The sequence below is a fragment of the Nyctibius grandis genome, chromosome Z (genome assembly GCF_013368605.1).
Source record: "Nyctibius grandis isolate bNycGra1 chromosome Z, bNycGra1.pri, whole genome shotgun sequence".
Taxonomy (NCBI): Eukaryota; Metazoa; Chordata; class Aves; order Nyctibiiformes; family Nyctibiidae; genus Nyctibius; species Nyctibius grandis.
In genome coordinates, this window is record NC_090695.1 from 1,011,187 (window position 1) to 1,025,411 (window position 14,225).

The 14,225-nt window shown below is 48.1% G+C and overlaps 1 protein-coding gene across 4 annotated transcripts in view; it reads right to left on the reverse strand.

Moving 5' to 3' along the window:
- Positions 1 to 14,225, reverse strand: part of CTIF (cap binding complex dependent translation initiation factor) — a 151,586-nt gene that overhangs the window by 114,990 nt on the left and 22,371 nt on the right. For all 4 annotated transcript variants that reach the window (XM_068423649.1, XM_068423648.1, XM_068423647.1 and 1 more), the window contains exons 2-3: positions 8,890 to 9,102; positions 3,120 to 3,203 (exon numbers count right to left, since the gene is read on the reverse strand). In XM_068423649.1, coding sequence (XP_068279750.1) covers positions 3,120 to 3,203; positions 8,890 to 9,069 — 264 coding nt within the window. In that variant the 5' untranslated portion in view covers positions 9,070 to 9,102. The remainder of the gene's footprint in view (positions 1 to 3,119; positions 3,204 to 8,889; positions 9,103 to 14,225) is intronic.

Below are 14,225 nucleotides of genomic sequence, written 5' to 3' on the forward strand. Positions count from 1 at the left end.
TAGTATCTTGCGTACATCGATGGAGTGGTCTTCACCCCAGAAGCTCACACGGTGCTGGCAGACCTTCTAGGGGGTATGGGGCTTAGCAGAGCACGGCAATGCCACACAGCAAACAAAAGCATTCACAGAAGGAAACAAGGAGAATTATAGACGAACTGAATGTAATTATGAGGCCAGGATTTTCTCAGCGCACCAGGACTTCATGAAATGTATCTCATGAGATCCTCCATGAGCAGACCATCTTCTCACAGCCACCTGCCCAGAGAACTGGAAAGATCAGAGTAAAAGGTTTCCAGGGGAAATTTTCTCCATTTTTAAGCAACTGCTTTGTACAGGATGCACAGTGCCAGCCCACGGGCACTGACCCCCATATAGTCTCCCCACATCTGCTAATAGCAGGTGTCTCACCAAGGAGTGCAAGAGCAGGGCAAATACAGGGTGGTCCTTCCCAGAGATACCCAACAGCATCAGAAAAAGAGCAATTTAGGAATATCCTGGACTGCAGGTTGCATCGAGGCACCTTATTTTTACGCTTAAATTGCACATTATCCAGGAATTGCTCTCAGTCCCACACTTCTACAACATCCTGTGGATGCTTATATACACACATACTACATAGAAATATCTATATAAATGCATAATACACCTATACACTCAAAAAACCCCTTCCTTTTATTTGCCTTAACCTTGATGGGTCCTAGAGACAAGAATTTCAAAGGCATCAGGTACTCAGGGATGCAGAGGAGGATTTTCAGGCATGGGAAAGTCAGCTTCACTTGAGGCTCCCCTATAACCTTTAGGAAGCCAATTACTTTTGAAAATGTGGCCCTGAACTACACTGCCTTCGCAGAAAAGGAACCAGATGCTGAATATCTTTTCAGGACTAACCTGGATTTCCATATAAATGCCCTTTCTGATTGTCAGGTTAGAAATGTGTGAGGCAATATCACGGTCACCGATACATAACTCACATTTTCACAGCAGCTGAAGCCAGCAGAAATCTCACACCCAAGTATTTTTCAACTAAGATGGGTGTGTATTGCACAACTGGCAACGCAGAAATCTCAGCTGGACGTAAAATAGGAAAAACAGGAATTTGATTTTCCAACCAAACCCCTCAAAATCCATAAAAAATTGCAAAAAAAAAATAATCTTAACATCCCTTGGGAAATAATTAGCCAGCTTTTTCCCTAGCAGGCCTGAAGAGTGATTGATAATTTAAATTGAAGACAAACACCTTATTACTGAATATATTTTTTTTCAATGTTTAAAGCTACTAGTGAAAAATCAACAGCCAGAAAGGGTAATAAACTGAACCTAGTCCTCACCAGCAGTGTTTCACTCGTATATCACTATCAGCAAGAGAAACGCTTGCCTGGACAGAAGAACAATAGCTTGCAGCTCCTCTTTGGTGCCAAGGAAAATTTGTTACATGCTGTTAAAGGAAGCCCAACGTGGAGAGAGATAATTATTAGCTCTGCTGCAGGCTGGGAGAGAGCCCAAATGCAGGGAGAACAGCTTGGGCGTCAGTGAATGTTATTTGTATATAGAAAACAAGCTCTGTGCTGGAGGAGATGAAGTAGATTTAATGCCCAGGAAAAAAAAAAAACAAACAATAAAAAAATAAAAGGTGGATGGAAGATGTCACGGCTGCGTTGATCGGAGTCAGGAAAGCATCGCTTGTGCGTGACTCCTGCATCCTCCTGTGGTACCCACCAGAGACTGGCCCATCAGCTGAGCCCTTGGGTGAAGAGCCAGGGACCTCCTTCCCCAGGGAAAACACCCGGTCCTGCTGACACCCCGAGCAACCCAAGGAGGCTCGACGGAAACAGCCAGCCTCCCAGCTGAATTTCAAGCAGCCAGCTGCGGCGGTGGGAGGGAGCCCAGCCGGGGTTTTGCTGCTGAATATTTCAGAGCAGATCAAAGCTGCAATAAATTAAATCCACAATTCCGTCTGCCGCCTTCAGAGGTTCAGCTGAAGCAGCGTCTCCGTACCGCACGCACCTTCCTACGCTACAAGATCTGGCCTTTGTTCCGTGCAGGGGTTTGTACAGATGCTGCCAGCATCCTTGTATCCAGGCACACGGCAGGGAGGGGACGCGTGAGCCCCCATCCCGCAGCCCAGCGGCTTCCAGCACGGCTCTGCTGCCAGAATGGGAGCTGCAATACGCACTGCTCAGACTGGCACGGCCTCTTGTACCACTCTGCAAGGGTCTCCCAGGCTTCTTCTCATGGATCCCCCATGTGGGACTGAAGCCTGGGAGACATCAAGCAGGGCAAGAGCACCAAAACCACCAGCCTGAAGCCCCTTCTCCAGGTGAGACATCCATCAGCCACAGCAACTGCAAATGCTGCCTCACCCTTTCCCGCAGCCAGCTAGGTCTCATATCTCCTTGGGCAAACGTTGCTTTTACAGGGCTGATGGTCTCATGGTGGCACAGCAGCTCCTCAACCAGGTGACAATGGTCAAACCCATGTCTCCACCCTTGCCAACCCTCTCCCATGCCGGTGCTCGCACGGAGGAGGGACGGCCACCTCCAGCGATGTCAGCAGCGCTCCGTAAATACTCTTCACTGATGTTCACACCACATACAACCACCAAAACCGACTCGCACATGGCTTCTATCACTGCAAACCCAACACGTGCTCTCAGCACGTGCAATTTTGCTTCTTCTCTCAGTTCACCCTCTCAGCTATTTAATCCTCTTCCCTGCAACACCATCCTTGTGCTGCAGCACATAACCGAGAAGCACAGCTACACAAAGATCCCTCATCCCAGCTAGATCTCACACTTCCAAGTCAGCTTTGCTGCTCCAAATTGGTCCCTCACACAGGTGATGATAAGAAGCTCTTCAGGAATAAATGGGACACTCCATATTTTTTCCCCTTTATCGCAGAGCAGTAAGTTCCTGGTCAAAGCATCCATCCACACATCGTGATGTTGCCCATCTCCCATGGTTTCGGTGGGAGCAAGCTTTTGGATACTGAGCAGAGGGACACGTCTCCCCTTCCACAGGAGAGGGAAAGCCGGCAGCATGGGCAGGCTCCGTGCTGCCAGATGAGGCAGTACAAGAACAAAAGCAAAGGTTTGGTGAGGAAGAACTAAACACAAGCCCTACCTGATTGTGTTCGTGAGACGACGAGCCCTTCCCTCGGGATGGAGAACAGCTGCCATCAAGCTGCTCGTTACAATCTGCTGTCCACTGTAAAAGGGATAAAAAAAGGGATTGTGTAAAATAATAGCCGGGCTGGGAAAAACTGCTGTGTCAGTCCACAGCGCACAGCAAACTGCTCGGCCACAGGCATCACTGTATGCGTGCGGCCCCCCCTTTTTGAGGATGATCCCAAAGGCTTTGGCTCGGTAACGCTCCACCAGCTGATGGTGAGCAGAGGGAAGACGCAGGAACAATTGCAGGAAGGCACCTGAAACGATGCTTTGCAATAAAAACCGTCCTTGCAGACTCCAACAGCATTTGGTATCTCAGGTGCGTGGTATGCACCAGGACAGCTTGAGTTGATTACTCTTTTCCATGGAGTCTCCCAGAGAAAGTTGGGAAGTTTTTGCTTTTCCCAACTCTGTTCACGTCAGTGGACAGATACGAGTCCTGAGCTGCTAAAAAATGTGGTTTTATTTTAAACAAAACAGAGCTCAAAGCTGCACGTTTGGCCATTGCTGTACACCACAGCTGCAACGCGCAGCCTGGACGGCAGCCCGGCTGTCACACCACCTTTGTCCCATGGTGAAGAACATGGGCATCAGGAGACTTCCCGGCTGTAGGGGATCACGAGCTGGTTAGGTCAGCAGGATGGCACAGCCCATGGAAGAGGTGAGCAGCTCTGGAATATGACCTGCTGTTTTCCCCAAGGTTTGACAACCAGATGTCTCCACCAAAATAATTCAATTTGGGGTCATTTGGGTTTTTTTTCCCCCCAAAAGAAATTAAGGGTTGCATATACTGGGGGAAAAAATAAAATATAATAGTAAAATAATCAAGCAAACAAATACAAAAGATGCTGCTTAATCCTAAAGTCATTTTGTTGCCACCTCCAAAGCTGAGACTGAACCTTGGTGACCAGTTCCATTTCTGAGGTCTGTCATCCTGGAAGCACTTGGCTGCTCCAGAGACATTCACCGCTTGGATGCCATCACCAAGGCCGATGTGCCAAGAAAAATGAAAATTCCATCCTGTACAATGAGAGCTTCTTGATAGGTACAGATGAGGCCACAAAATAAGAGGAAGAGTCACCAGTAGAATTGCAAGATCCCTGCACAGCTTTGTCCATGCTAGCTCAACCAGATGGGAGTTCTCAGCCTCCCCTCTAACAAGCTCTTTAACGAGCTTATTACTCTCCTGCCACCTCTGCTGACCTACCTGGAGAAGCTCATGATGCTATCACACTTGAGAAACTTCTGCTAGACCTATGCCTATCTCCTTTAACAATATGGAGTGCAGACCATGTGCTTGGAAAGGCCTCCCAAAGTACAGCTCACCCTTTATTATGTCCACAGCTGAAGGAAATTGCATTTTCCCCTCTTTTTTTTTCTGGTGGGAGCAAGGCTGGACACACCCCCACCATGGGAACATCTACACTTTGGGATTCTCTAGACTGGGGATAGAATAGAATCATAGAATCACGGAATGGTTTGTGTTGGAAGGGACCTTAAAGATTATCTAGTTCCAACCCCCCTGACACGGGCAGGGACACCTTCCACTAGACCAGGTTGCTCCAAGCCCCATCCAACGTGGCCTTGAACACTGCCAGGGAGGGGGCAGCCACAGCTTCTCTGGGCAACCTGGGCCAGGGTCTCACCACCCTCACAGCAAAGAATTTCTTCCTAAGATCTCATCCAAATCTCCCCTCTTTCAGTTTAAAACCGTTCCCCCTCATCCTATCACTCCATGCCCTTGTAAAAAGTCCCTCTCCAGCTTTCCTGTAGCCCTTCAGGCACTGGAAGGTGCTAGAAGGTGTCCCCGGACCCTTCTCTTCTCCAGGCTGAACAGCCCCAGCTCTCTCAGCCTGTCTCCAGAGCAGAGGTGCTCCAGCCCTCTGAGCATCTCCGTGGCCTCCTCTGGACTCGCTCCAACAGCTCCATGTCCTTCTTCTGTTGGCCCCAGAGCTGGACGCAGCACTGCAGGGGGGGTCTCACGAGAGCGGAGTAGAGGGGCAGAAAACTTCCTGAGGGTGCACTCAATCCCACTGATGGATTCTGTGAGTGGCTTGGAGGATGGAGGAGTATACAACGTGCCTTTCCTTCCTTCCGCCGGCACGGAGAGCAGTTATCAGGGGATGTGGTACCATCCCAGCATCTCACACACATGGTTGAGGGGATTTATCCTTTCTCAGGCAGGAAAAACATTATTACAGCCGCAAGGAAATGAACCACAGAGAGATTAAGTAACTTGCCCAAAGTTAAAGATTAAGTTGCTGGCAGAACTTGGCAGTTAAAAACAATTTTCTTGGTCTCAGTCCAGCACCTTCACCATAAACCCACCCTTTTTCCTCAGTTCTCATTGAGAGGCAACACTCCACCTTCAATCAGGCTGGCTTCCACCAGGGTTACTCCAGCGAGCTGCAGGATACGTGCGTGTTTATGGCTTGCTTTGATAGGAAGTGTTCAGGAAGAGAAAGCCAGAAATACAAATTCCTGATTATTTGTTATACAAATTTGGAGCACAAGGTGGGAAAATTAATATTGTTGGGAGACAACAGATAATTCCTTCTTAGTGCATCCCTTAAGACATGGCTCGATAACAGCAGGTGACCGATGGAAAAGCCCATCCTCACTTCTTGTCCCATATAGAGCCCTAAAAATATGAAATACTGCATTTTGCTGGAATTTCACATGGAAATCCTGATTAAACTTGGACACCAATGGTCTGGGGTACAACCACATTTAGCTGCTTAACTTGAGATGCCTATAAAAGGGGTCTAATTAAAGGATTCAATGTTCAGATCTTTCATTATTATTCATTTTTCTTTTAAAATAAAACGTGACTGTCTTTAGAGGCAGCATCCCCAGAATTGACATAAAAAACCCATCAGTCTCTTTTTTTCAGCATAGGCCAGGGAGGAAAGTTAAAATCCCATTTCCACAACTGGAAGATGGATTTCGTTGTCACAACCATGGATCTTAATTTGCAAAAATTGTACATGGGCTACCACAAGAATTAGCAGCTTTTGTCCTGAAGATGGGCAGAGATGTAGAAAGGCTGCAAGTGGTTGTAAAATTTTGACTATTAATTTATTTCTAATTCAATAGTATTTCTAAACGTGACACATTAAAGCAGCACTTGCCTGTTTGACCTGAAGCCCCTCCAAAGCATCACTTCAAACACAGCCTTGGGTTTAAAAAAATGCACTATAAAGTACTTTGGATCACTTGATTTTTAAATATATTTTCTCCCACTTCTAACAGCTTTGATCCTCAAATTGTAAAAGACTTGTCCTCAGAAAAATCTATTCTTAAAAAGTTTCCTTTGATTGGTAATTTCTTTACACCGAGCTAATGCATAAAGGGTCCACAGCCCTGGATCGGATCCTTGGCTCTGGCAAACCCATATAGATCAGATAAATCAGATAAACACTGCTGATGGGATCCTTCACATATAGAATCACAGAATGGTTTGGGTTGGAAGGGATCTTAAAGATCATCTAGTCTAACCCCCCTGCATGGGCAGGGACACCTTCCACTAGACCAGGTTGCTCCAAGCCCCATCCAACCTGGCCTTGAACACTGCCAGGGAGGGGGCACCCACAGCTTCTCTGGGCAACCTGGGCCAGGGTCTCACCACCCTCACAGCAAAGAATTTCTTCCTTCTACCCAGTCTGAATCTCCCCTCTTCTAATTTAAAACCATCATCCCTTGTCCTATTGCTACAGGCCCAGCTAAAAAGTCTGTCTCCATCTTTCTTATAAGCCCCCTTTATGTACTGAAAGGCCACAACAAGGTTTCCCTGGAGCTTTCTTCTCCAGGCTGAACAACCCCATCTCTCTCAGCCTGTCTCCACAGCAGAGGTGCCCCATTCCTCTGACCATTTCTGTGGCCTCCTCTGGACCCACGCTAACAGGTCCATGTCTGTCATGCTGGGGACCCCAGAGCTGGATGAAGTGCTCCAGGTGGGGTCTCTGGGAGTAGAGGAGGAGAATCACCTCCCTTGACCTGCTGCCCACACTTCTTGTGATGCAGCCCAGGCTATGGTTGGCTTTCTGGGCTGCAAGCACGCATTGCCAGCTCATGTCCAATTTGTCACCCACCGGTGTCCCCAAGTCCTTTTTGCAGGGCTGCTCTCAACTCATCCATCCCCCATTCTGTGCTGATAATGGGAATTGTCCCAACCCAGGTGCAGGACCTTGCACTTGGCCTTGTTGAACTTCATGAGGTTTATGTGAGAGAGCAAAGTCCTCTCTGCTGGACTTGGGGACATTGGCTTTTGCATGCTGGGATGCATGGGGCAGGGGATGGGAGAACCAGGCACCTCTGGAACTAGCAGGAGAGCACCTTGACCTCGCTACCCCTACCACTCCTCCCAACTTAAAGGCGAAACAAAGCCTCATGGAGGCAGAACCTCATTTATAAGCAATTAATACATTTGAGCATGAAACATGAGACAAAACGACACGTGGCAAAACCTCTGGAGGATGTCCAGCAGGTACTGGAGGTCCTGGACAAACCCAGCCTGGAGTCTGGCCTTCTCAGCATCATCGTACCCCCAGCTTGTCCTTGCCACGCAGTCTCGTTAGCTGTTAAGTTAATGTTAACGCTTAATGCGAAGTGGTCCAGGGATCCCTGCTCAGGATCAGTCTCCTTTGCACCTCATATAAAGACATGAACACCCAAATCAGACCAGCAGACCCCTCCAGCAGCTCAAACACATCTCAGCTATCCAACGACAGCCATATCCTTACTCTCATGACCCTTCAGTCTTATTATTCTTCTTTTGTCCTCATAACCAGTATGTAAGTGGTCTCTAACCTTAATATTTTATCCTACTGGAAAGATAAGCACCTCTATCACAAATGAAGGATCATGGTGGCCTTACAAGCCCAAGGGCACAGACAGGAGCTCACCGCTCCCTGCACCACGGGCTCCTTATCCCTTCGACAGTTCACATCTTCAGCACACATCTAGCACATCGTGGCACCAGAACACAAATAACTTCCCTCCAAACAGCAATAACAGTTCAGGAGGTTTCAATTCTCCTTGTGTTGGACCTAAAATGTCCATTTTAGGAACAAACCTAACTAGGACCATGTCATTCCTAATGACCACCCCTCTGTTTGCTGGGTATTCACATCCTTCGAAACAGAGCATGTTCCTTCTCTGACATAACAACCACGAAACAAGCAAACAGGTTATTACACCTATTAAAATGCACACAAAACCCACACTTTTGGGGAGCATTTGGGGCTTTTGATTGACCTTCTGGTCTTGGTTGTTTCACAGACATCCCTGTGTGTATGGACAGGAGCACATCTCACTACCGAGCATCCTCCCGCTGCAGCCCTTGCAGCTCTTCCCAATCCCTCCAGGATTTATTCACCCTGGTGAAGCAGTCTGGGATGGAGAGAGGCATCCTTCATTTACAAATGAAATGTCATTCCTTTGTAAATGGGAATGCTGGAGAAGTCAAAAAGCTTCAGGGCATGCACCTTGAGACCATGGAAAAGCAAAACCCAGCTGGGAGGAGACCTCTACCAACTGGTTGGAGACCTCATATCTGGCTGAACAAGCAAGCTGCCCCAAATCCAGTCTTTTATTACGTCCTGCTTCACACCCCAATGCTTGAAAAGCTGCTTCAGCTGGACGTGCATCCCCAACCCAGGCTACAAGCTGCCAGTGAAAACCTCCAGCACCCTCTCCCACCCCACGCTGTGCCTTTCACCCACCTGCGAGATGTGGGACTGTGTCTTCTCGCTCTCGCCGTCCCCCTCCGTTTTATCCGTCAGCAGCCCTTGGACCTGGTACTCCAGGACGTAGCTGTCAATGAAACGCTCCAGCTCCTCGATCTCCTGAGAGCGGCTGCTCCCCGCCTCTGAGGAGGCCGATGCCACCGACGAGTTCTCCATCCCTTCAGGAGAGATGCCGAGAACGGAGGGGGCCTGAGAAAGCAAAATAAAAAAAGGTGAGAAATGACATCTGAGCAATTATAAAAAGGTTAAAGAAACACATAAATGATGCTGAGTCAGCAGCGTGACTGTAAATGGTCCAGCGATGAGGTTTGCATGTGGAGGTGAAACAGAGATGACACCAGAATCTATTTTTAAAACCTTTCTCTCTGCAGGAGAATGACTCTATAGAAAACATAGGGGCTTTATGATGTTTTTAAGATAAAAGCATCCTCAGGATGCAAATCAGCTCTGGGAAACCAGCAGAGAGCCCAGCCAAGACACAAACCTTCAGAGACGGGAGCCTGAATCACTGCATGTTCTGAGTGTAGGTTTTTAACATCTTCTTACTGGTTAAAGTCAAAATACAGAGCAGAGGAGGAAAAGAAGGCTGTGCAAATGCAAACAGATGTATATACAAATTAAGTCATTGGCTTTAAGGCTTGATTCAGCTACCCAAGCGTCCTGACAGCCCGGCTTATCCCTCCCTCCAGTTTCTGCTCCAGAAGCACAGCCATCTCCTAAATACGTGAACGTAGATTATGGATAGCAGAATAAGAAGCCATTAACCAGGGGTTTACGTTGCAAACCCTATTAGGATAGTCTTGTTTAGGGGGCAGATCATTAAGGAATTAAGTGTTCTGCTGCAAAACAAAGCCAGATCCCTCTACACCCCCAGCCCCTTTCCAAAGCCAACACATGAGAATGGATACACCACCCCACATATACCTCTCCAACCGATGCAAGAGACTGAACTCAAACCACTTTCATCTTCTCTGATCCATATAGTGAATTAAAAACCCTAGCAAATCCTGCAGCTGTCCCTTAACCAGGGACATTGCAGGATGTGTTCCTCAGGGGTCGGTATTGGGACCGGTCTTATTTAACATCTTTGTTGGTGACATGGACAGTGGGATTGATGCACCCTCAGCCAGTTTGCCGATGACACCCAGCTGTGTGGTGCGATCGACACGCTCGAGGGCCGGGATGGCATCCAGAGGGAGCTGGACAGGCTGGAGAGCTGGGCCTGTGCAAACCGCATGGAGCTCAACAAGGCCAAGTGCAAGGTCCTGCACGTGGGTCGGGGCAATCCCAAGCACAAACACAGGCTGGGCGGAGAATGGGTTGAGAGCAGCCCTGAGGAGAAGGACTTGGGGGTGATGGGTGACGAGAAGCTCACCATGAGCCAGCAACGTGCGCTGGCAGCCCAGAAAGCCAACCGTGTCCTGGGCTGCATCCCCAGCAGCGTGGCCAGCAGGGCGAGGGAGGGGATTCTGCCCCTCTACTCTGCTCTCATGAGACCCCCCCTGCAGTGCTGCGTCCAGCTCTGGGGCCCCCAACAGAAGAAGGACACGGAGCTGTTGGAGCGGCCACGAAGATGCTCAGAGGGCTGGAGCACCTCTGCTATGGAGACAGGCTGAGAGAGTTGGGGCTGTTCAGCCTGGAGAGGAGAAGGCTCCGGGGAGACCTTCTAGCACCTTCCAGTACCTGAAGGGGCTACAGGAAAGCTGGAGATGGGCTTTTTACAAGGGCATGGAGTGACAGGACGAGGGGGAACGGTTTTAAACTGAAAGAGGGGAGATTGAGATGAGATCTTAGGAAGAAATTCTTTGCTGTGAGAGTGGTGAGACCCTGGCCCAGGTTGCCCAGAGAAGTTGTGGCTGCCCCCTCCCTGGCAGTGTTCAAGGCCACGTTGGATGGGGCTTGGAGCAACCTGGTTTAGTGGAAGGTGTCCCTGTCCCTGTCAGGGGGGTTGGAACTAGATGATCTTTAAGGTCCCTTCCAAGCCAAAGCATTCCATGATTCTATGCCAAGACTTCATCCCTCACCCTCTCCTTCACCGGCAACAGACTGGTATGTACAGTCTGTTTCGAGATAAGTATAAAATTACCAAGCAGATTTGGAGTGAGTCACATGCCATCCGGAAGAGAAGGAGGAAAAAAAAAAGATCTGTTCCCAGCTCATGTAATTTCCAGCTCCTGAACTCTTTCTCATCTGTCACTTCTGAACAATTGTGGCTTCATTTGGAAACCGCTGAGAACGAGCGGTTCTGGCCTAAGGATTTCATCTGCTCAAGGAATTATTCCCAAATGTGCCTGGATTGTCAAAAAGGCTCATTGTGTAGATCAATATCACACATTAACTCCTGAACAAAAATCATGTGGCATAGTTAAAAGGAGGAAAAAAAATAGACAACAACAACAAAACAAAAGGAACCCCAGGGAGCATGGAGCCCTGGAAGTGGGCATGCTTCTCCCCTTTTAGCTAATTAGTGCCAATTACCAAATGGGAAGCACAGATTATGAAATAGAAAGTGCTAAAGGAACAGTTGGGAGAATAGGTGGCTGCAATGAGTCCTGGAGGTCACAACGGCATGGGGAGGTGATCATGTGTGGCAGGGGACAGCCGATACAGGTGACACTGTTTGGGATGCAGCAAGTAGAGTCAGAGGGTGTCCTCCATCCCCTGGGGCCACACAACACAACCCGTAAGTTTTTTTTGCCTATTTTGATTTTATTTTTTTTTGAAGGTGACACTGGAGGAAACCAAGCCCAGGGCTCTGCCCTGTGGATGCTCCCCCTTGAACACCCATGCTAAAGCATAAAGCAGACCAAGGGCTAACACACACGACTCCACTTTTGGGGTGTTCACCCCCATGTCCAATCAGTATTTTGTTGATTAGCAACAGGAGAGATGACGGATTGAAAGGGAATGCATTTGGCAGAAGTCACCAAGTCCAGCAATTGAGCACAAACCACGTATTTGAGATATTTATGGATCTCTAGTAGGAAATTAAGAACAAGTCATCTTGCAATACCTTCACCTCTCTCTAAAGGAAACCAGAACTTAGCAGGAAGAAAACTCCTCTACATTTAAGGGTGATGAGTTACCACATACATCTGGGATAGGATCATCATTGTACAGAAACATCCCTAGAGCAGATGTCCAGGCACAGACAGCGAGTTGGTTGACATCTAACCCTTATAATAAGATAAAAGACTAACGAGTTGTGTCCTGTGATCTTCTTGATGTGCTTAGTCTGCACGGAGTTGGTGTGAATCACATAATGACACAGAGATCCGACATGGACAACCCAGCGTGCCAGCTATGCTGGGGCCACCACAAATATGCCACCATCACCTGAACCAGGGCATCAATAAAGAGGCTCAACAAGCAGAGGAACATGTTGACTTCGTGGCATCTCCTGGCACTCCCTGGTAGCAACTAGCCCTGGGTGTCTGAATTCGTCCTTTGAATTCCCCTTCTCACCACGCTCCCTTCTATTTCAGGGTTCATGGTTTGGACCACATGTGCCTGATTACTACGGCAGCAGGGTGATATCCGAACTTGATGCTGATCCTGCTTTGGGCAAGTGGTTGGACTAGAGACCTCCTGCAGTCTTCTCCAACCTGAACGTTTTTTTGATTCCATGAGATGATGTTCAAGCATTTCATCACTTTAAGAAAGCCTCCTCTGCTCTCAGCCTACTTCCCACACTTCATTCTGAGCTGCCTCTCCCATTTCAGATGAGTCTCTCCCAGTTATCATGCAACTGCCTTCCCCACTTCCACCAGCCTGCCCAGAGATGCCCAATGCTCAAGGAAGGGTTGTTTTGGTCACCATCCTCTAGAAGCTTTTTCAAGGCAGGTCTTTTTCACCTGTTACCCATTGATTTCTGGGCTCTACTGAATTCTACCAAGCGTGAGATGCACACATATAAAACGTGGTTGACAAAACAAAACCAAGACCATCACAGGTTTACAGAGGCCCATTTGCTGGGTCCTGCAAGCTGCTTCCTGGTTCAAGTAGCCTGGCCCTTCAAGAGGGACAGATTTTGGAGCATATGTGGTGGCCCTTCCTCCTCAGCACAAGGCACCTTGGGAAGGGAAGCCGCCACCTAGATTCAGACCAATTCAAGTCCATGCACAAAAGTTTAATCTCCACACTGATGTCCAACTAATGCTAAATCTTCTCTCCCTTTCCAAAATTAACCCCGTCCGCTGGGAAGGCGGCGCGGGCTGGATGGTCTCCTGCTTTTCTTGGTGCCAAGTGTCAGGAAACCTCTGTGCCTGGAGCAGGTTTCCCATCTTGCCTCGCCCTCAAAACATGTACAAACAAGAGGTTTTCAAAGAAAACCCACATTTGAGCATCAAAGTGGTTGATGCCTTCCCAAACTGAGCAAACGCATGTTCTTGAGAGCTCTTCAGGGAGTGGTGATCCCTTGGATCTGTGTTGGCATAGTGCCTACCACCAAGGATTCCCAGACCCCACAAACATTCCTAATGATAATTAATACAGATCAATCTCAAATCTATATTTTTTTCCTGTTCCCCCCTCCTCCCTCTACTTTGTCACAGCACAAAGTCTGTAAGTTTTGGCGGTCTCAAAATTACCTTCCAAACCCTCCCTAGGAAGCTCATGCCGTGCTCATTACTATGACCACAAAACAAGGAATCAGCAGCAGAAAAAGTCAATAGATGTGCAAACTGCTTATTATAACTTAGTAATTATCAGCATTACTGTAATGTATAATTATTATTAATAGTTGTTATTTTAAAGAGTGATCTAAATGGGGTTCTTGCTCTAGCAAGATTATACAGTTTATGGTAATTATACAGTTTTACCCTTAATCAGCAAATAAACTCAATAAGAACAAGTATTTTTTATGACATTTGTGCATTCATCCAGTAGACAGAGGGTGGAAACAGCACTCACACAACAGACCAGCCCACCCTGTGGGCCTGCTCATGGCTCAGCGTGTCATGGCCAACACGTGCCCCACCTCCAATAGGTGCTGCAGGCTTGTGTTGAACTTGAGGAACCATGTGGTGACTCTGATAGGTGAAGAGCAGCAATGGAGAAGGAAACCAGTTTGGACTAGATGGGTGAGACAGAACAGCACAGAGCAACTTGCAACCAAAATGTTATAAGAAAAAGAAGGTGGGTCCATGCTGAGAAGAAGACTGACATGCAGGGATAGGAATGCATTCCCATCAGTTCACTGTGGCCTGGGTGAGAGGTCCTCACACCTACATCCTCCTCCAGGGCAGATGCTCCAGCCATCCTCTCTCCAGCAGACCAGAACAAAGCTTCTCCAAAACCTGGACTGCGGCAGC